This window comes from Panthera onca, chromosome B3 (genome assembly GCF_046562875.1).
Source record: "Panthera onca isolate mPanOnc1 chromosome B3, mPanOnc1 haplotype 2, whole genome shotgun sequence".
NCBI classification, from domain to species: Eukaryota; Metazoa; Chordata; class Mammalia; order Carnivora; family Felidae; genus Panthera; species Panthera onca.
The window spans coordinates 133,730,939-133,753,770 of NC_138344.1; the positions used below are offsets into that span (position 1 = coordinate 133,730,939).

General features: G+C 51.8%; 2 protein-coding genes across 4 annotated transcripts in view; one reads left to right on the plus strand and one right to left on the minus strand.

Moving 5' to 3' along the window:
- DGLUCY (D-glutamate cyclase) overlaps positions 1-11,623 on the plus strand; it is a 42,054-nt gene extending 30,431 nt beyond the window's left edge. The window contains 5 exon segments of the mRNA XM_078447906.2: positions 3,180-3,188; positions 3,191-3,298; positions 4,044-4,195; positions 10,211-10,243; positions 10,245-11,623. Coding sequence (XP_078304032.2) covers positions 3,180-3,188; positions 3,191-3,298; positions 4,044-4,195; positions 10,211-10,243; positions 10,245-10,361 — 419 coding nt within the window. The 3' untranslated portion in view covers positions 10,362-11,623.
- A 718-nt stretch (positions 11,624-12,341) lies between these two features.
- Positions 12,342-22,832, minus strand: part of GPR68 (G protein-coupled receptor 68) — a 33,083-nt gene continuing 22,592 nt past the window's right edge. For all 3 annotated transcript variants that reach the window (XM_060620556.3, XM_060620557.3, XM_060620555.3), the window contains exon 2: positions 12,342-18,918. In XM_060620556.3, the coding sequence (XP_060476539.1) occupies positions 17,700-18,782 (1,083 nt within the window). In that variant the 5' untranslated portion in view covers positions 18,783-18,918 and the 3' untranslated portion in view covers positions 12,342-17,699. The remainder of the gene's footprint in view (positions 18,919-22,832) is intronic.

A 22,832-nucleotide genomic window follows, 5' to 3' on the forward strand; every position in this document is an offset into this window, starting at 1 on the left:
TCTCCTTCTCTTTCTGTCCCCTCCCCCACTCACACTGTCTCTTTCTTTCTCAAAATAAATAAACTTAAAAAAAGACTAATAGTAAAATAATAATAATAATAAAATCAAGGCATAACATATTCTTTTAGTCATGCAGGACCAATGCACCATGTATATACTGTGCTTCATCTTATAAGAGCTTTAGTTTTGAAATATATCTTGAATATACGATTAGTGCAATATTCCGATTGCTAATAATATAACGTGATCATTTGTGTTTGTACAGAACTTCATCGCTTTCAAAGAGGTTTCACATCCATATATTGTTGAAGCCTCTTTAAAACCCTGGGAAGTAGGTAAGGTAGAGTGTCCAAAAATGAGGCCTAGGGAGGTTCCTCATGGTCGCTGAGCCCATTAGTGTTGCTGGTAGAATTAGGAGTCCAGACTCCCAGGACCCCTCCAAACATGCTTTTCATGGAATCACGTTGCTTTAACTGAATCTCTGAAAGGCTTGCTGTAACTCCCAGAGCAGTGTTCTTCCCCTGGGAGTAGGTGTAGACCCTGGGGTAATTAAGGCAAGTTTCTCTGTTCTGTGTTTATTTGTTCTCTTCATTCAAACACTTCAGAGTGTTTCCCAGACTCATTAGTCTCCTTTGGCTTTTGAGGTTGGATGAGACAATGAAAGTCTTCCTGGCTGGGTAGAAAATTTCTGCAAATCGCCTGGTCTTTCCCAGAAGAGGCCGTGGGTGTGGTGCCCACAGCACAGTTGGCTTGGGCTTCCTGTCTCGAGGCTGGCCAGGCGAGGGACCTGAGGGCTGGAGGAAGGTGTGCCCAGGGCGGGGAGGGAAGGGGTCTCCAAGTCCAAAGGGGCAATCAGGGTCTGAAGGAGCTGCTCTTCCCCTGATGAATGGACCCCTAATCTTTGCTCATCCCCCCAAGATCCCAGAGGACGCAGGTAGAGCTCGCTGTTTGTGCCTTCCAGTTGCCCCTTTTTTGTGGGCCCTTGGACCCCTCTCTTACCCAAAGGATCCCAACCTTCTCCTGTGATTTCCCCCAGCACCCCCTTCTCAGCAGGACCACCCCTGGTCTTTTCTCCCCTCTGCTCCATCAACACCCTGTTTTCCTCAGTTTCCACCGGCAGCTACCTTGTCATGGACGTACTACCGACCACCCAGGACCTAGGTGCCATCCCTCTTGGAGATTCTGGGAATGCCATCAAGTGAGGAAAACAAGGACTCACCTGAGGAGCAAACAAGATAAAATTCATAAAATGCAAAAGAGCAGAGACAGAAATAGACACAATACCAATGCTGGGGTTGTTATTATTTCCCTTCATTCAGTAGCCCGTCGTGGACCCAGAAAATTTTTCAGAGAGAAATCCTCAGGGTGTGGACCTAAGGCATCTGGCCATTCACAACAGTCTGATTCTTTGGGCTACGTCCAGGTCTCTGGCGCTCGAGGTGGGGTAGCTCTGGTCCCTGTCCACCATCTCACAGTGAATGCTAGCCTCTGGTGGAATGCTTCCACGCATCCCAGGCCTTTCTAGAAACAGACACAAAAAGAGCCATGCAACCTTTCTGCAGGCTTGCATGGCCTGGCCCTCTGCCCTTGGGGCCCTTGGACAAGTGTTTTGGGTAAGCGGTTATCTTAAGGCAGCCACAACCCTCTCCTGGAGGCAGATTCAGCTGACCTCTGGCCTACAGAATCCTCCAGAAATACCTGGACACAGGACCAAACGGTGTTCCTCTAGCACCACCACCTCAGATGGGTAGGCTGCAGAGTTGGTTATAATTTTTTTGTTTTTTTTTTTTGAGAGAGAGAGACAGACAGACAGAGCAGAGCAGAGGAGGGGCAGAGAGAGAGACACAAAAGCTGATTCAGGCTTCAGGCTCCAAGCCGTGAGCACAGAGCCCAACGCGGGGCTCGAACTCGTGGACCGTGAAATCATGGCCTAAGCTGAAGTCAGTCGCATAACTGACTGAGCCACCCAGGTGCCCCTGGTTAGATTTTTTTGCATCTTGTTCCTGTGAGGGTAGTGCGGCCTGGTAATTATTTTTAGCCAGTTCACCTATCTTCAACACCATTCCTGTCACAGAAGAATTAAATCATTTCTGATATTGATTTATTCTAACATATTTGCGATAGCATTTATTGTGCTAATTTCCAAACCCTCTGGTGCTGCTTATCAGATCGCCTTTAGGCCATGGTCTCTTTCCAGTGCTAACCAACCACCCCTGTGGTATGTGTTCCTCATTAGGCTACTCCACAAGCAGCCAGGCACCCTTCTGGTGTAGATTAACTGACACACATATATTTCATACTCTTTTTTTTTTTTAATGTTTATTTTTTTTCGAGAGAGAGACAGAGCATGAGTGGGTGAGGGGCAGAGAGAGAGGGAGACACAGAATCTGAAGCAGGCTCCAGGCTCTGAGCTCTCAGCACAGAGCCTGATGTGGGGCTCAAACTCACGAACTGTGAGATCATGACCGGAGCCGAAGTTGGACACCCAACCGACTGAGCCACCCAGGCTCAGTCTTTAATTTACATTAAATTACAGAATTGACCTTTACAATCTGTATCAGCTCCCCAGCACATGGATGGGTTTCAGGGCCTTCCTTGAAGCCCCTCTGTAAACAGGAGTCACTCAAAAGTTGAGGAACCACAGCTGTGTCTCCCTCGGGCTTGGTAACATCAGTATAGGGGTTATTCCATCTGTGACTAGAGAGCATGACTCAGTAGGGCACTGGCCACATTCTGGTGAGTTCCAAACTTCAACTCACTTTTTTAAAAAAACTTTGTATGTTTTATTTATTTTTGAGAGAGAGAGCACTAGTGAGGGAGGGGCAGGGAGAGAGGGAGACATAGAATCTGAAGCAGGGGCTCCAGGCTCTGAGCCCTCAGCCCAGGGACCAACACAGGGCTTGAACCCATGAACTGTGGGATCATACCTGAGCCGAAGTTGGGCACTTAACCAGGTGAGCCACCCAGGCGCCCCTCAACTCAATTTTAACTAAAGAAGTTCCTAGAAGATCTGAAGAAGTACATCTCCTAGTTGTCTGAAAATGTACCCAGAAGCAACCCTTTTCCCTAACCTGAGGCAACAAAACACATGTGGGGGGGGGGGGACCGTCCTGCCCCACAACGAGCCCCCATTTTGCCCAATCCTATACACCCACTGACTTGGTTCCCCTTGCCTTCAGGGGTCGGTGATGGGGCAATCAGCTTGGGAAGGGCAAAGTCAAGGAAGCTGTGAAAAGACACATATGAAATGGGGATGGGATTGCCTGTGATGTGGAGTCTGACTTTGCTGTCATCACTGGTGAGTATTCACATGGCGGGCCAGTCAGGCCCAGGTCTGCGCTGGGGCCCAAGAATCTGTGTTTCTAACAAGTTCCCAGGATCTCCTGGTGCCACTGGTCTTTTTTTTTTTTTTTTTTTTAATGTTTATTTATTTTTGAGAGAGACAGAGTGTGAGTGGGGGAGGGGCAGACAGAGAGGGAGACACAGAATCTGAAGCAGGCTCCAGGCTCTGAACTGTCCATGTTGCATAATTTTTTTTTACCTCAATACCCGGGGTTTGTTGTCTCACTGCTTTGAAGAATGAAGATGTGGACACAAAATGAGCAGCAGGCAACAGTTTGTTAGACTATAAGATTACTCTTACTTACAAAGTAAGAGTAATAGGAAAGTCCTCTTTACCGAGAGGGAGCATTCAAAAGTGAATGCCCCAACTATAGACAAGGGTCTTTATTTTATAGGGTTTTGGTCAGCCCCTTCCCTTCCCTCTTGTTTCTTCTCAGGTCCTACCCTTATTGACTGGATAACTCTAGATGCTGGGTGGTCCATTCCTGATTGGCTTGTTTCCATTTTATGAGGGGTGGTCTATGGCCATACCGTTCCTTGTGGGTCATGGGTTTTATGGTCACCGAAGTTGGACACTCAACCGACTGAGCCACCCACACCCCCCTTGGGGCCACTCTTTGAGATGAGTTCTGCTGCTTAGAGGCAGGGTGATGGACCCCATAAGCTTTCCAGTTCTATGATAGAATCTTTTTCTGTTCTAGGTGTTTCTAACTGGGGAGGCTGTGCCTTGGCCTGTGTGCTGTACATCCTCAACTCATGTGAGGTCCACAGACATTACCTAAGGGAGGCAGTTGGACCCTCCAGAGCACCTGGGGAGCAGGACTGGGCTCAGGCCCTTCCATCCGTTGCTAAAGTAACACACCCCGGCTGGCCACTCCCTGCAGGAGAGGTAGGCATGCTCCAGGCTTTCAGCCCAGGGCCAGGACCACTGCTGCCTGTTAACAGCCAGAGGCAGAGCCTACCTATGTAGGGGAGCAAAATTTGCCACCACAAAATGTGGCTCTTGGGCATGTGGATTATTTTAGGATGATTGTTTTTTGAAAACAGAAGGACTCAATGACTCTGCCCTTCTCTCTTGGGGCCTCAGTTCCCACGGCCCTACCCACTCACCCCAATCGCAGACTCAAACCCACCTCTTCATCCCCTGCTCCTCCTTGAGCCTGAAGCACCTTCTGGGAGAATTTTCCAGAATAATTTGGATCATGGGAAATTGGAGCCAAAGCCCTGACTTGATGTCTAAATCCCAGACCTGAAGGGACTTGCCCGTGAGCAGCAGCTTCACCTGGGGGCAGGCGGGAAGCTGAGAGGGCCACAAAGCCTGAGAAACAGTGGAGGGAGCTGGGGTGTTTGGCCTGGAGGGGAGAAGACTGGGGGGCATGGATGGCTCACACCTGAATGGCTTCCTGGAGGAGGGAGACAGACAACGCCCTCAACCCCCTGAGAGACAGAAGCAGGCCAAAAGGCAGAGGTCACGAAAGCAGATTCTGGTTCACTGTAAGGAAGACCTTGCCCTCTGCAGAGCTGCGCAGCCCTGCAAGGAGGAAGCCTCTGACGTGGGCCGATGGAGGAGGGGTTCCCGTGCAAGGGCAGGCTGGGCCGCTGACCCCGCAGCCACTCCTAACCAGTCCAGAAGCAGTCTCGTGCAACTGAAGGCCTCACTTTCCTAGCCTGGCCTCCCAAAGGTATGGATCGCTAAATGCAAGACCAGGAACCAGGTCTTTTGTGTCTGCTTTCCCAGCAACCAGCAGAGGGAACATAGTGATAAATTCTTGTAGAATGAACGAATAAACGAACGGGCAGGCCGATGCAGTGCTTTGTTAGGACAGCAGGTCCCCAAATCTAGAGGCATCTGAATCACCTCAGGGCATCGTAAACCACAGGGTGCAAAGCCTACCCCAGGGTACCTGACTCCAGAGATCTGAGTTGAGCCGAAGTGGCATCTCTGACATGTTCTGGGTGACCACACTCTGAGACCCTGGGTTAGAGGGTTGGTCTGGGGAGAAGCGAAGGCAATCCCAAGGCAGGAAGGTTCCTGAGCCTCGAGCCTGGACATAGCAGCTCAGGTGGGGCGAGTGGTTGTGATGAGTCCCCAGGCAGCCAGGGGCTGAGGCCCAGAGCCCCTCACTTTGGAGAAGCATATGCATCCAGAGCCCTGTCTCTACCTCTGTGTCTCTTTCTCCCTCCTGCCACCCCGTTTCTCTCCAACACCTCCCTGGGTTGATGTTGTCCCCACTTTACACATGAGGGAGCTGGGATTCCAACAAGGGAGGTGGCTTGCCCAACTCACCCAGCTAGGAGATGACCTTGGACCTGAGCCTGGGTCTTTCTGACTCCATTCTGTTTCCGTGGCTCAGAAGTTTCCTGGTTCCTGCTAATGCCAAGGTGCCATGTGGGGTTGGGGGCACTAGAGCAGCTTGAAGTGACATTTTCAGGGGAAACGATCTGCCCCATAGGGGCCCACAGGGCCTTCTGTGTTTTCTTTGCACTTCCTGGATCTGAACTGGAAAAAAACACTCAGGGGGGCTGCCTGACACATGATTCCTGATTCACACAGGCACAAAAGAATGAACCCAGCCAAACAAATTCACACAGACCAAATGCTTACCCTCTGGGGATGGAAAATTCTTTTAGTTTCCACCCAGTCCTTCATAAATACATTAATAATGTATCACTCTTGTAAGGAAAATAAGAGGAAACGTTTTCAAAGCAAAAGTACAAACTCGTGTGTGTTGAGCCCCTCCTCTGGGCCAGGCCAGTTCTGCTCTGAGAGGCAATGGGGTCAGACCCAGGCCCTGGGTAGGGACCTCGGGATCTCCCTGGGGTCAGGTGTGGGGACTCATGGAAAGATAGAAGTGTGCAGGGCAAGCTGCTGTGGGGACAGAGAGCAGGCACTCAGCTCCCTCAGGGGGCTCAAGAAAGGCTGCCTGGAGGAGGTGGTGCTGAGCTAGGTCTTAAAGGATGAGTGGGATATAAGTAGGCAGGTAAGAAAGGGTGGGGAGGCTCTTCCAGGCAGAGGACCCACATAAGCCAAGGTGCAGGCACACGAAGCAGTGCAGTGTGCAGGGGGAGTAACTGGGATCGTCATGCTAGAGTTCTGTAGGTGGCTCCATGGATGTCCCTGACTCATCGAGAGGTGTGGGCAGAGCTGTGGCCTGAGCAGGTGGTGCAGCTTGATTAGCAGGATGATGAATGTCCCCCATCTCTGCTCTGTGAGTTGCTTGTAAGCAGGGCCTCCCATATTCAGGGACGGTTCTTAGGGGTCCCCTTGTAACTGTAGCAGGTGTGGGCACCAGGCTGAGGAGCCCAGGGAAGGTAGCCACCACCATCTAAGGCACACCCTGCCTGCTCCAGCCCTTGGCTGTGCCTGGGAGTTTTATCTGAGGGCGCTAAATGGCTGGAGAGCATTCCCCACACCTTGTCAAGGGCTAAGAGCTGATTGATGACACCTTACAGGGACTAAGGATGGATGGATGGATAGATGGATGGATGGATGCATGGCTGGCTGGCTGGATGCCTGGATGGATGGCTGGCTGGCTGGCTGGCTGGATGGATGGATAGATGGATGCCTGGATGGATGGATGGATGGATGGATGGATGGATGGATGGATGGGTGGATGGATGGATGGATGGGTGGATGGATGCCTGGATGGATGGATGGATGGATGGATGGATGGATGGATGGATGAATGCCTGGATGGATGGATGGATGGATGGATGGATGGGTGGATGGATGCCTGGATGGATGGATGGATGGATGGATGGATGGATGGATGAATGCCTGGATGGATGGATGGATGGATGGATGGATGAATGGATGGATGCCTGGGTGGATGGATGGATGGATGGATGGGTGGATGGATGCCTGGATGGATGGATGGATGGATGGATGGATGGATGAATGGATGGATGCCTGGATGGATGGATGGATGGATGGATGGATGGATGGATAGATGGATGCCTGGATGGATGGATGGATGGATGGATGGATAGATGGATTTCTGGCTGGATGGCTGGATTGCTGGCTGTCTGGCCAGATGGATGGATGGATGGATGGATGGATGGATGGATGGATGATACAGACAAGCAGGAACATGGCTTCATCTTGGGCTCCTTTTCTCTTCCAGTACCTTCATCCCACTCTACTTTTCTTTCTAACTTTTTAAAATTGAGTTACATAGACGAAAGAAGTGCATACACCTTGCATGTACAGCAGATGAATTTTTACATACATATACATCCATGCAGCCACTGCCAAGATCATGATACAGAACAGTTCTAACTTCCTAGGAGGCCCCTTTCTTCCACCCCACTTTGAATAGCAACATCACCTACCCATGACACTACCCTACCACGCACCCTGTGTGAACCAACAGTGACCACCCACACACTCAGCCACTAAGCCCCAGAAGGCATCCTAGGGCCTCTTTCCCTGTTCACAATGAACTAGGCCCCAAGCCCTGGCCTTCTTGTCTCACTTCAGTCCTCTGTCCCTCCTCTCATGCCACACTGTCTCAGCCTGGATTGGTGTCACAGCCTCCAGGTGCTCTGCCTCCAGGTCAAGTCTCCTGTCTTCTGTCACCTCCTCCATGTGGTGGCATCTCCTTGAAGATGGTGTGCTCATTCAGTGATTCCTGGAAATTTTCAGGCAGTCTCCACTGGCCCAGCTGTTCCTTGTGGCTCTTGGTAGAGGCCGAGTGCCAACCAGTTCCAAAGCTGCTGTCTAATCACATGCACCCTGACACCCCAAGCTTCTCCCTGGGACCCAGAAGGATGGGAATGGTGCCAGTGGGCAGTGTGCTAAGAGGAAATGCCCATCCCCCCTCCAGGGACCCAGGAGCACTCCCCCAGAAAGAGAGGATATGATCCAATGGAGAGAGAAATGGAAGAATAAAGCCCAAACAAAGGGCAGGAAATGCCATTCTAGGCTGGGTAGTCCCTGGGAAGGGGCTGGTGGACAAAGAGATGCCTGGAAATGCCCGTGGGTGTCCCTCCCAACTTGGCACCCAGGGCAGGTGGAAATGCAGGCTCTCCCACCAGCTGGGAGTAGAGACGGTTCCCAGGTGACTTTTGCCAGCACTCTCTCCATTGTTTTGACTGGTTTTCAGTGAGTGCTCCTCACAGCCCCTGGCTTGGCTCCTTCCTGCTCTTTTGTCATCTGACATCCTAGCTGTCTGTCTTCTAGAAAATCTTTCTTGAGCCACTCTGATAACCAGGGTTGGATGCCCCCTGCTTGGTGCTGTGATCCCCATAGACTGTGCCTGCCTGATCACTTATCTAGACTATGAACACCCCAGGGGGGCAGGGACTATGTCACATTCACCGCTGTATCCCTGGTTCAGCTCTGGCACATAGCTGGTGCTCAAGGAAACTTTGATGGGTGCTGAAATGAATGAGAAATGCCTGAGGAGGAAGATGAGAGCCCTTCTCAGTCCTATCCTAACCTTCCTGTTGTGGATTCCTATGTCTCCTCCACCCCCCCCACCCCCCCACCCCCCACCCCCCCTTCTGCTTGAGGAGGAGGAGAGGGAGAATGTACTTGAATTCTGCCCCTCAGGCACCGTCCTCTCTCCTTTTGCCCACACCCAAGACCCCCTTCCTCAGGGAGAACTTTTCAACCAGAGAGTAACTCATGCTAGCTTTGATAAGTAGTTCTTTGGGACCTTTACTTTCAGAAGGTGAAATGAGGGGGATCAAATCACTTTTTAAAAAATGAGCAAATATGTCAAAGGAAAAAAAGCTCTGGGCTAAAGGCCAGGGGACCCAAAGCTGCCAATAATAATTCACTTCATTTCATGAGCACCTACTGTGTGCCAAGGACCACACTAGGTGCTTTACTTCCATCGTCTTATTTAATAGAGGCATTACTACTATTATCATCAAAATCCCCATTATACAGATGAGGACACTGAGGCAAGGAGAAGTTAAAACACCTACCAGGAAAGGCCCAAGTCAGATCTGTCTGATCCTAAACCCTGCCTGCTGGGCCCACGGTCTGTTATGCCCAGAATTCGTGATCCCCAAAGACCGCCAGGGAGCCGAGTCCGATGTAAAAGCAAAAGAGCCTTTATTCGAGCTAGCTCGAGCTCAATCCCCTACCTGCACCAACCCAGCGGTGAGATACCGGGGAGAGAGAGCGAGTTTCAAAAGGACAAAGGTTTTATTGGGGCCTAGGGGCAGTTGGTGGGGTAATGGCTGTGGCCTCAGCCGATTGGCTGGGGAAGGGTCGGAGTCCTGTTAGCCAGGTGAGCGGGAGGTTACTCAAGGGGAGGAGGCGTGGTCAAGGTGAAGGACACAGAACAAGATGGAGTCGGCTGGCATAGGCCCGCGCTTTCAGGTCAGGCTGCATTTTCTCCATGACTCTGCTCCCTCCGGATGCCCCCACATCCACACTGGGTCGTATGGAGAAGACAAGAAGGTGGCTGCAGCAGGGTTGGTACACGCCCCACAGGAGGCTAACGGCGGCGACTCAGGAGGAATGGGAGTCTCCCTGGCACAAAAGCCGCCGATGGATGATCCGGAGCTGAGCAGGGGCTAGGTTGCAGGGAGTAAGTAGCCTGTGCTGTCCCCGCAGAAGCGAATCTTCAGTGTCTTTAACAAACACTAACTCCACGGTAGTTACCGGAAGAAACATCCCAAACTGTTCCAAATTGCTGCTTCTCGGGAGCAGGTTTGGGGCAGATGAGAGGTGATACAGGACACTTACTTTTCATTATGAGTCTGCCAGTGGCATTACTGTGGTTAAGCAAAAATTCGTCTTTAAAAAGGAGTCCACGCCAAGTGAAACACTCTTCCTCCACTTGTAAATGTATGTGTTTCTTTCTTTTTCCTCCCCCTCCCCCATTCTATCCCCATCCCCTTGTTTTTCCAGGAAGAAAAAGTGTTGGGCATCCTGGTGCAGCACCCAAGTCCAGAGTGGAGTCTCGGGCGAGGTGGGCCCGGAGGTAGATGGGCTGCCCTTCCACGGCACCCACGCCCAGATGATCCAGAAGCTGGTGGATGTCACTGCGATGGGTGTGTGACTGTGCATGTAGAGTGCGTACCAGATGGCCGTGCCTGGAACTAGGAGGGAGTTCCCTGAGGGCCCCGAGCTCCTTTCCACACGGTCCTGGGTGAGCAGCGCCTGTGAGGGGACAGCGCAGACGTTGGGGACTGAGGAGGATGTTTCCTCAGGGCTTCCAGTCCTTTGCTTTTCTTCCTAAGTGCTAAGGGATTGATTTCAACCCTCCTCCTCAGGCTTCTTCAGAGCACCCACATGGTCTGCTCTGAGAGTTTTCTGAGGCACCACTTATGGGGACAAGAGTAGGCATGACTAGAGCCATGAATAATCCCAAGGCTAATTAAAAAAATAGTAAAAAAAAAAAACGGAGGGGGCACCTGGGTGACTTAGTTAAGTGTCTGACGCTTGATTTTGGCTCAGGTCATGATCTCGCGGTTTGTGAGATCGAGCCCTGTGTCAGCCTCCGTGTTGACAGTGTGGAGCCTGCTTGGGATCCTCTCTCCCCCTCTCTCGCTGCCCTTACCGCCCCCCCCCCCACTCTCTCTCTCAAAATAAACTTAAAAAAAAAAAGAAATTGTTAAATGTACAAATATGTAGCATATATTTACAAACCTCTGGGACTTTACTAAAGGTTTACTCACTACCACCACCAACAAAATATTTATACCTCTGAAATGCTTTCTTTTTCAAACATTTTGTTTCCTTGGGTCTTCAAACCTTACGCTTATCACCATCACCCCTCCTTTCTGTTCCTCACCTCTCTTCACCCCCACACCTCCCGACACCCCCTACCACAGAACCTGACTCTTGGCCCGCCTCCTCCCCATAGGCTCAGCCCCAGCCTAGAGCCAGAGGCTTTGGCCTCCCTGAATAGGAGGGCGGCCACACTCCTGGAGCCAGGGGGTTGGGGGGTCAGGAGTGTCTAGGGCTCAGGTGGCTCACAGGCTCCTCCTGGACAACTGTAGTCAGCTTGTCCTTATCTCACTCACACTCGTCCAGTGCACGTTTCCCAACAAAATTAGGAGCAGGATCACCGACCACATCCCATTACACTCCCCTGTTGAGCTAATACAGTATCTCGTGCTAGTTCACTGCCGAGCGATGGCTCACTCATCCAGATGGGGTAGTCTGGCTTCCCAGCTACAGCTCCAAATGTTTATTGGGCCTGCTTTGTTTTATTTCCTTAAACATGTCCACTTCAACTCTTTAAGGGGCGTTAGTTGTGAAGCGTGAAACACATGCTACAAAAATTACCCCTAGGTTGTCTACTCAACAGAAGTTAAAGCCTAAGCGTGTAGTAAGTAATCTGGGATTAACTTCCAGTGCCATTTACACGGCAAAGCCCCTGGCCAGCTAGGGGTGGGACAGTCCAGACCTCCCTTTGTCATTCTGGCGGGGAGTCCCCACCTACAGGTTTGTGCTTCCGCAGGTGTGGCCTCCAGGGCTGACGTGCTCATTGTGATGAGCTCACAGTCCCTCCCATCTGCAACTTCTCACAGCTCACTGAGCCTGTCTCAGCTGTCAGCTTTACTGGCCAGGTGTTCCACACTTACAGTTTTCGGCCCTGACTTGAGACGGCAGAGTTCCGCGTAACGGGGGCCTCTGAGAGCCCGCCCTGGCATTTGTGAAGTCTCGATGACTAGGAGAGAGGAAGCGAGGAAGCATCACTTTGGTAAAGCTGCCATCACTCTTCTGATTCATATTTTGGGGAAAGACACTAATGGACCTTTGGTTTTGCAATAGTAATAACAGAGTTCTGTTCTGGCATGGAGAAGTTTAAGGCATGACTGTGTAATAGGTTATGTGCGCTGTGGCCAGAAGTTTATGGGATGATGATGACATTGTTTAGGACAGAGGCCGAGACCTGGGTGGAGCCCAGAGAAGGCCGCGAGTGGGGGGTCCTAGTTCTGGAGTGAGACATCCGCAGTACCCCCCTCCCCCCGCACACACACACACACACACACACACACACTGCAGGGAGAAAGGGGCTAAGGTGCAAGCAAGAGCCAGGAATAGGGGCCAGCAGGGACCAGCCCAGGGACCACTGGAGCTCTGAGTTCCAGGATCCAGTTTTCAGGCATTTCCGTTCCACAGGATGATTCCTGGTCAAGCCTTTCATAAAGTTTGGCTCAAATTTATCCTAGTGTTGGCTGTGTTTTGATAAAGGGCCTGTGTTCACGTCTAGGGTGACTGGGTGAGCATGGCTATGGCCTGGAGAAGCCAGTTGCAGTGGGACAAGAGTGTCCTACAGGGAATGGTGGGGCAGCCTGGGGTAAAGATGGGCTGGAACGTCCCCCGGGATGGATTCATGGGGCAGGTGAGCATCTTGGGGCACTTCCAGGAATGTTAGAGGGGGATCCTGGCAAGCAGTGTCTGAGATGCTCTCTGGATATTCAAGGGCAGGCTGGAGACCTTAGGCACATCGAGATGCACATGCCCCATAGACCCTACAGGAGGTGGGACTCAAAGGCAAGCAAGCCAACCAATGGAGTCAGGGTTCCTTAGACCCCTGCTGTCCCCTGGTCAAGTGCTGTCCTATTGCTCATCTGGGCAAGACATTCCTCTGAATTCATTTCATGCCCCTAATTGCATGGGCCCTGCTGATGGCCAGCCCCACCGTCGTCCAGTCCACTGCATTCTGCTCCTTCCTGCCCATTCCATATGGGTTTCACTGCTCCTCAATGATAATTCCCAGATTCAAGAGACCACCGCTCTAGGCAGGACAGAGAAGATGTGGCATAAGAGCAGTTCACATGGACTCAATGTATGTCAATGATGTGCTGTGTCTGCCAGAAAAGCCAATGCATCGACAGAAGCACAGTGCGGTAGTGGTGCCTGGGTGGCTCAGTCGGTTGAGTGGTTGACTTTGGCTCAGGTCATGATGTCACAGTTCATGAGTTTGAGCCCCACTTTGGGCTCTCTGCTTTCAGCACAGATCCCACTTCAGATCCTCTGTTCCCCTCTCTCTCTGTCCCTACCCCCTCCCCCTCTCTCCCTCTCCCTCAAAAATAAACATTAGGAGAAGAAGAAGAAGAAGAAGAAGAAGAAGAAGAAAAGAAAAGAAAAGAAAAGAAAGGAGAAGGAGAAAGGGGAAGGAGAAGGAGGAGAGGGAGGAGGAGGAGGAGGAGGAGGAGAAGCACAGTGTGAGGTAAATGGTCCCTTTCTCCTCAGTGCAGATCAGACAGGCTTGGTCTCACTTCAGATCCAAGCATCACATTTGAAGAAGTGAGTTTTGTTCAGGTAAGGTTTAGGAAGGTGAGAGCTTAAAACCTGTTAAGTGGAGGTAGGTGACTTAAATTGCCGTCTGTCAGAGACTGGCTGGATGCTCACCACTTCTGTTTCCCCTTCCTGAATACATAGGAAAACTACATTTCCCATTCTCCCTTGCAGTTGGGTTGGAGCATGTGATTGGAATCTGGCCAATGGAGTGTGAGTAGTAGATATCAACCACTTCCAGACTTGGCCATAAATGCCCCGTGAGATTCTTTTGGTGCTGCTTCCCCTACCTGTATGGATGGAACAGTACCCCAAGATGCGGGAACCTCTTGATGGAAGGATTCTGAATCACTGCCATCACTTGGATGAAGATTTTCCAGAACTGGCAGCCTCTCGTTGGACTTTGGATGAACAGAAGACAAACTTTTCTTGTTTTAAGGCACTGTGATTTGGGGGGGGGGGGGGGGGTATATTCATTACTGCAGTATAATCCAGCCTTGTCTAATACAAGCTTGCAAGGTTTAATACTGAGAAGTAGGATAAGAAAATTCTCTTCAGATGCCAGTACTGGAAGGACCATGTACTCCAGGGGCACAGTTCATGTGCTTTAAGGCCAGTGGGGAAAGTGGTTCCACTTTGGCTCATTAAGAGTTAAGATTTTCTGACCAACCCTGGAACGGCTTATCTCGGGAAGTAGCAAATTGGTGCCATTGGTGGTATTTGTTCAGAAAACTGGACCATCATTTGGGGGAGAGGGGATATACCTGGGATAATTCATGGAGAGAAAACGGGATATCATGACCTGTATGGTGCATTCCAGCAATGATATCTAACATACAATCTAGCAGCGTCCTTCTGAGAGTAGTTGAATTAAAGCAAATGGAATAAAAATCCCACCATGTCTCCAGATCATTGGGTACTATTGTGACCTCCAGGTGATTGCCATCAAAGGCCATTGTCTTGCTAGATGAATTCCAGGAATGGAGGCTGTAGGATCGCCAGCTTCAAGCAGCAGATTTTTCAGAAAAGCAGTGAACCAAGCGGACCACATTCTGGCTATCTTGGCTCCACCGGTCAGAGGGAATGTGGCAGATGGGGCTGCATTCTGTGCTGAAAATTTCTCCCACTCTTGTCTGGCCAACCCACAGACCAATGTGTATAAACAGGAAGATGAGCCCTCATCTTGCTAAGCAACACTGGTGAATAAGAAAGGAATCTAATGGCTCTGTCACCTTCCGTCCAAACCAGATGGGCCTTTTCCTCCATCTTCCCTCAGGAGAGAAAGGAGTCTTAATCCCCAATAACGTCCTCACTTAGTCTGTTTGGAAGAAGGATCGATTCTTGCAGAATACTTCAGGACTCCAGGAATCTGACCCAGAGAAGGATTAAGTGACCAAAACCAAATTTACATTTTAATATGATGCAGTTAATCTTGAGCGATAAACACATAGCCCGCCACTATTGGCAAGATGCTAAAACCTAAAAGGGCTGGTCAACAAATGTGAACCTCCCCAAACAAAACCCAAGAAGTGAGGACATCCCCAAGAGAGGACTCCAGCAGGTCTTTCTACTTTGGCAATCTTCCATGGTGAGCGGGGTGGTCTCTCTCATCAAGCCCTTCCTCACTGTGGGGGACAGAGGGAGTGATATTCTCCAAATCACAAGGCTGGACTCTGTCCTCAAAAGGAGGAAAACGAGTTAAGTCCCGGAGTGGATTTGTAACAATGTGCTATAGATCTGAAGACACTTTATGAATCTCAAGAGGAGGGAGAGAAGACCCAACTTCACTTGAAGGCTCCATTGTTTTTGGCCACTGCTGGCTGACCAAGGCAAAATACCCTAATTTCTCTGACTTTTCTCTAAGAAAACCGATCCCTGGATCTTCCTAACTCCATTGGGTATTTCAAGAGCCTTCTAGATACCCCTGGTGTTGGAAGACCCTCCTTCCCCATAAAGACTGCAGCACACTCCAGCTGTGGCTTTTTACTTTGCTTTATTTGCAGACTCAAGTTTGCTACGTAAATCCATTGCACAATTCGGCACACATATACTTGGCATAAAAGGGAGGACCGTACAAAAATACAACTCTTGATAGTAAAAGGAACCATCCTCAGCTCATCCCCGTCCATCCTCCTGGTGGGAACACCCATGTTTAAGGTCAAAATAGGGGGAAATTTGGCATGAGGAGGCATGGAGGTCTCAACCAGTTCCATTGCCCCAGTAGGATTCTGGGCTGGGGCCAGGTGGACTTTTCTGTCACTTTCAGACCTGGTCACTGCCTCCTCCAAGAAGGGGAAGAGAAGCTCCCCAGGTTATGGGAGGCCTTCCATAAGGAGCTAGAATAGGGCTATCCAGTCAAAGCCAAAGCCACTTCCCTGGGACACATCCAACCTGGGGTATCTGCCTCTGGGCACCCCTGATTGGAGAGTAAGTGACTCAGGATAAACCCACCTCTTGGAAAGGGATGGGAGGAGAGAGTCAGAGAGATCTAGAGGATGTTCTCCTTGGCTCTCCTTTTAGCAGATTCCATAAATGTCCTATGGATGCCAGTTTGTATCTCCCTGCCCCTGGTCCCTCCCCAGGCTTGAGTCCACCTAGCCCCTTGGCAGTGAGGAGCTTGAATCCCAGAACTCCAAAGGAAGTCAGAGTTGGCCCCAGCCCACTGACCAGGAAATCTGAAGGACTAGCATTTCTGTAAAGGTGGGCAGATCCTTGGAGCAGCAAGAAGTCCTTCTGGTCCTTGGTATGTTCACCAGGGTGGAGGCTCAACATGGTCGGGCACAAAATTGCAGGAGAAATGAGACTGGTACTGAGCTTCCCAGGACAGAACAGAAGATGGCGGGCAGTACCCTGGTCTACATATGGCCCTACAGACCCACTATCACTCTCCAGGTGGTGGGGTGAGACGTCTGGCAGATGAGCAGTGCTGGAGAACAAAAGAGGCAGGGTGAGCCCGGGGCCACCTCCTCTTCTTGTCTCAGGGGCTATTTAAACCATTATGGAGCTTAACCCCAGGCCTTTGGGCTGAGAGATGCCAGAGAATGAGTCTCCGTTTTGTTTTGTTGTATCTGAGAACTCGGAGAGAATGTCAGGGTCCTCTCTGAGACTGCTAAGACACTCCACAGGGCGTGTGGCAGGGGGCTGAGGTGGGGACTGGGGGGCGGGGGGGATACAATTCTGCCAGTAGTCATATAACCTTAGCCTCAGTGTCTTGGCACAGAGCTGTCATGGAGACCCTGGCATTTTAACGGTGAACACATGCATGCTTGCACGCACGCGCACGTACACACACACACACACACACACACACACACACACAAACACATAGGGTTCCTGGCATCTGCCTCTGGTGCTTCTGGGCAAATGGAGACAGAAAAATAATTAGAACTCTGTGTGTTGGGAACTCGGTTAGACACACTGGATTTAGGCCTCTGTCCTGGCCCTGCGCTTCAGGACTGGCTGTTTAAAAGGGCCACAGACATGGCCCCAGGGAGCCCCGGGATTTGTCTTCCATCAGCCCTGGGGCTTGTAGAATCCACTCACCTGTCCTGTGAAAGTGAGACATGCCCTTCACTGTCCCCCCACCACATGCTCCCAGTGCCCGACCGCCTCCCCACCTCCCTTCTCCCCTCCGGCCTCCAGGGAGGTCATCTCCCTTCCGACCCCTTTGTGGGGTGGGGCTCAAGTGTTAATGATGACAATACAGCTTCGTGTGTCATGTCCTCAGGAAACACCCGTGCATTTGGACAGGTGTCATCGGTGACAACGGCACTGGAAGGTCCTGGCAGGCGTGAACCCAGATACCCCCCCTCATCTCCCAATCCCCACCCCTCACGCTCTGCACCCTCCCCCGCTCCAGCCTGTCTTTGAGAACTTCCTGGAGGTGACAATTCACTGTCTTCCTCTCCCCAGAAGCCGGCCGCAGACGACTCCCATCAGCCGATGGGGGCTTATCCCCACTGGGCTCAGCAAGCTGGAGCAGGCCCCCCGGGACCAGAGAGCCCCCCCCCCCCCCTCCTCCCCGGGACCAGAGAGGTCTCATGGTGGCCCAGGCCCATCGCTCCCACCTGCGCTTGGCCACGCGGGCGGCAGGCGGCGGGCAAGCTCAGGCCTCACTTGGCCCCACACGGCGGCGGGACCCTGGCTAGGCCAAGCCGCCCGCGGGGGTCCCGCCCGCTCCAGGCGAGTTCGGGGTCTGGAAGGTCGAGTGGAGCCTGGTCAGCAACTCGGGCTCATCGCTCTTCCCCGAGGCGTCGGGGGTGCCCGACGGGTAGGCCTCCCTGGCCCGGCCGGTCCTGGCGCAGGCGAGGAAGGCCAGGCAGGCCCCGCGCAGGCGGCCCAGGTCCCTGTGGGTGGACTCGCTGACGAAGCAGTACAGCACGGGGTCGGCCACGCAGTTGAAGCTGGTGAGGAGCAGGGCGAAGTGGTAGGCGTTGAAGACGGCCCTGGCGAACTGGCAGCTGGCCTCCCAGAGGCTGCGCACCAGCAGCAGGGTGTGGTAGGGCAGGAAGCAGGCCAGGAAGATGACCACCGTGCTGAACACGAGCCGCTGGATCTGGTCCTTGCGGCTCTTCTGGGTGCCGTGGCTGCGGCGCACGGCCCGCAGGATGCCCCGGTAGGAGGCCAGCAGCAGGCACAGCGGGAAGAGGAAGCCCACCAGGAAGCGGTAGTAGTTGATGCCGCGCTGCCACGGCTCCAGCGGGTAGTGCTCGAAGCAGACGCGGTGCCGCTTGTCGTCCTCCACCACCTCCTGGTGCCTGAGGAAGTAGACGCTGGTCAGCAGCTCCTTGGCCCAGATGAGCGCGCTGACGCCCACGGCCGCCTTCAGGGTGCGGAACTGGTGGAAGCGGAAGGGGTGGGCCACGGCCAGGTAGCGGTCGATGGAGATGCAGCACAGGAAGCCCACGCTGATGTAGATGTTCTCGTAGAGGAGGATGCCGCACAGCTGGCAGGACAGGTCTCCGTGCGACCAGTTGTCGTGCTGCAGCACGTACTGCAGCCAGAAGGGGAGCGAGCAGATGTAGAAGAGGTCGGCCACCGTCAGGTTGCACAGGTACACGCCCAGCTCGTTCCGGGCCTTGATCTGCAGGTAGCCGAAGTAGAGGGACAGGCAGTTGGCCGGGAAGCCCACCACCAGCACCGCCACGTAGACCACCGGGGCCAGAGTCTGGTGGATGGTGTGGTCGATGGGACAGCTCAGCGACGAGTTCTCAGTGACGTTCCCCATCTTCGGGCCTCAAGGGGCCTCGCCCCTCATGGGCTCGGGGAAGGGGCCGGGCTCTCTGACGCCATCTTGCTTGCGGGATGCGGCTCAAGCCGGTTCAAAGGCTGGGCCTCCTCGGTGGCGGGGAAGTCCCTGAAAGCTGAAGGCGGGAGAGGCTTGGAATAACAGCAGCTCACATTTCTGTAGCACCTACTGTGTGCCAGGTCCCTTTCTAAGTGCGTCACCCGATCGAGAAGACGGACCGACCTCAACTCCACTAGCCTATCCGAGCGGGTGGCACACCAGGATACTAAAATGTAAAATGTGGTTTGGGCCTCCCTGTCCCCCTTCCCTGGCCTCCCGTCCCTTATTTATTTTCCTGGTCCCTCGGGGCAGCAAGCAAGGCTAGGAGCCCTTGTGAGCACAAACCCTCCAAGGGAAGCTCAAGGTAAAGTTCAATTCCAACCCACGCACGACAGTGAGGGCTCCAGCCATTCTCTACGACAGCACTATGCATCCGTCACATCTTTCCTGCTTGCTCCAAGACATGTACCAGGGCAGTTAACACTGAGGTCACGGCCCCTTCTGGGGGCCTCTCCAGACAGCAGGGCCCGACCCTGTCACGTCCTCTTGTGCTCTGGCAAGAAACAAAGGCCGTGCTTCCCTCAGGCCACTGCCTGGATTCCCGGTGCTCCCCAGGAGGTGCTCCCTAGGAGGTGCTCCCTCACCTCTTCTCTGGAGAACTGAGGGCCCAGCGCAGGGAACAGCACAAGACGGGAACCAACAGAAATGAACACGAGGCCGGGGTCAGCCGCTTACAGGCTGGGCAAGGCATTTACCCTTTGTCTCAGTTTCCTCATCTAGAAGGTGGGGATAGAAGCACTCACCCTCAGGGGCAGTATCAGGGCCACATCAAATGATGGATGTCAAAATGCACGGCATTGTTTTGCCAGAGGGAAAGAGGCGGAGTCACAGATGGTATTTGCAAGAAGTTTATCGTGTTGAGAATTTAAGAAAGAAAATGCTATTGCTCTATTTTTTTTTTAAATTTTTTTAACGTTTATTTATTTTTGAGACAGAGAGAGACAGAGCGTGAACAGGGGAGGGGCAGAGAGAGAGAGGGAGACACCGAATCTGAAACAGGCTCCAGGCTCTGAGCTGTCAGCACAGAGCCTGACGTGGGGCTCGAACTCACAGACCGTGAGATCATGACCTGAGCCGAAGTCGGACGCTTAACCGACTGAGCCACCCAGGGGCCCCAGCTATTGCTCTATTTACAGATACATTAGAACAAAATAGAATAAAAATTGTTGTTGTAAGCCTACTTTATAAATTATCTGATATATATATATATATATATATATATATATATATATATATATATAATGAAAAGCCTGAGCTCCTCTATTGATTAAACACTCCTGGTTCCAGTGAAAAATCTCACTGTGAGTCTAAATCAGGATGTTTGAACTTTTTGCTTGTTTAACAGTCATCCTCCCCGGGGGCACCTGGGTGGCTCAGTCAGTTGAGTGTCTGACTCTTGATTTCAGCTCAGGTCATGATCCCAGGGTTGTGGGATCAAGCCCTGTATCGGGCTCCGTGCTGAGCGTGGAGTCTGCTTAGGATTCTCTCTCTCCCTCTCCCTCTCTCTCTCCCCCTCTTCCACTCTCACTCTCTCATGCTCTCTCTGTCTCAAAGAAAAAAGAAAGAAAGAAAGAAAGAAAAGAAAAGAAAAAGAATTATTCTCCCAAAGACCCTCATTAGACATTTTTCCCCCAACCACCCCCTTTCCATGAAATTTTAATACCCCATATGTATTGCATATCTCTTTGTGTCCTGTAGCCCTTTGGAAGGTGACAAATCATCGTAATAGCTCAGATTTTTTTTCACCACCCCTCCCCCCGAGAACATACAGTCTTATATGGTTGCAAATTCTGAATGAGTAACATTTGAATTAAGCTATTTTGAAGTATCAGCAGATCAACCCTGTCCTTTGCATGGTCTCTCAACAATAGTCAATCTGGGACTCAAGGACCCAGAAGGGAAAAGCCTCAGAGTCTGCCCCAAGCCACCTCACCGCCAGCTGACCAGGCCCCCTCCCACCGCCATCTCCCTCCTGCAGCTCTGTTGTGGCTCCTGCCTGGCCTCTTGCCTCTAAATGGGCAGGAGATGGTTCTGGTCCAAAGCTACCCTCCTCACCTGGAGTCCCTGGGACTCCTTGGGGCTCCCCCCACCCCACCCTGGCTCTCCCCTTCATGCTCCTGCCCATTACCCACATGGAAGGCACAGCCATCTTTCTAAATATAACCAGCTCTTCTTCTCCCTTGCTTAAAACCCACTGAGATGGCTTCTTATCACACCTACAGTAAAGCCCAAACTCCTTGCGGGACCTACAAGGCCCAGCATGATCTGGCCCCGACTCCCTCGGCCTTGCCCACCACCACCACCCTCTGGCTACAAAGGCCAGCTCTCTGCGCCTCAGGCCTGAGGAAGGAAGCGTGGGCAGGAGGACCCAGGTCTGCCTACTCCATGTCCCCGCTCCTGGCCAGCCAGTCCCCACCTGAGACTCACTCTCGAACTCTCAGTCAGTCTCCAGAAGGCAGGACTCCCGTCGGGCTCACCTCTCCACCCTCTCCAGGACACAAGCCCGGAATCTCAGTGATGGTGGCGGAGGGGAGTGCTTCTCGCTGTTTTTAATTGTGGTTAGATATATATAACATAAAATGTACCATGTTAACCATTTTTAAGTGTACATTTTTAAGCGGCGTGAAGTACATTCACACGGTTATGCAACCATCACCACACCACCCGTCTCCAGAACTTTCTCATCTTCCCAAACTGGAAAACTCTGTATCCGTTATACCCTATTCCCATTCCCCTATACCCCATACCCCATTCCCCTCACCCCCCAGCCCCTGGCAAGCTCCATTGTACTCTCTGTCTCTGAATTTGACTATGCTAGGACCTCGTGTGAGGGAAATCGTTCGGTGTTTGCCTTTTTGTGTCTGGCTTATGTCACTTAGCAAAATGTCCTCTGGGTTCATTCATGGGGTAGTATACTGCAGGATGTCCTTCTTCCTGAAGGCTGAACAACATTACGTTGTGTGCATGTACTGTGTTTTTGTTTTTCCACTCATTTGTCAGTGAACATCGGAGTTGTTTCTATCCTCCCTACTGGCCAGTGTGAATAACGCTGCAGTGAACAGGGATGCCGAGGATCCGCTTGAGTCCCCGTTTTCAGTTCTTTGGGGTCAACACCTAGAAGTGGAATTCCTGGATCATAGGACAGTTCTATTTTTCATTCTTTTGAGGAACTGCCATTCTGTTTTCCATAGTGGCTGCATCATTTTACATTCCTACCCGCAGTGCACGAGGGTGTTTTCTTATTTTTTGCTTTTTGTGGTTTTTTTTTTTTTTTGGTTTTGCTTATATGTTTTGATGGTGAGAGGAAGGGGGAAAGGGGGCAGATGAGCCCTGTGACCCTTCAACTCCGCCCGCGGCCGGTGAGTCAAACTTTGGTTCCACTCACCCTCCACTTGCCGACCCTCCTATCCCTGAATCCCAAGCCCACGCACAGTTCAGCTGGCTTACATATGAGGTCAACAGCCGGACACGTCCCTGAACTGTCCCCAAGAGCACTCACCCGGGACAGCCCCCGTCTCTAGATTTACCTCAGGTTCTCCAAAGTCCAGATAAAGTCCACCCGCAGGAAGATAAAATTCATTCATAAGCACAGGCCCCCAGATGCCCCCAAAACAGGGCAAATGAAGCCATCGTGAAGAAAAACACGTCCTGTCGGGTCTTTGGAAGGTCACCAGGCTGAAGCCTATTGTTTATAAGTGGTGAGTGTATATATGTGTGTATGGCGGGTGAGGGGGGAGCTGGGGCAATGGCCTGTGGCTTCCTCTTTCCTAGGCCAACAATAAGCGAATTCTGGCAACCAAAGTAAAAAATGTTCAAGCGTGCAAGGCAGAGAAGAAACATTTACTATGTTTAGGTTAAAACACCTCCTACGTTCCCTTGTAGCGAAAAGTGGGTTTGGGTGTTCCAGAGCCGTGGTTTTCATATTTAGGT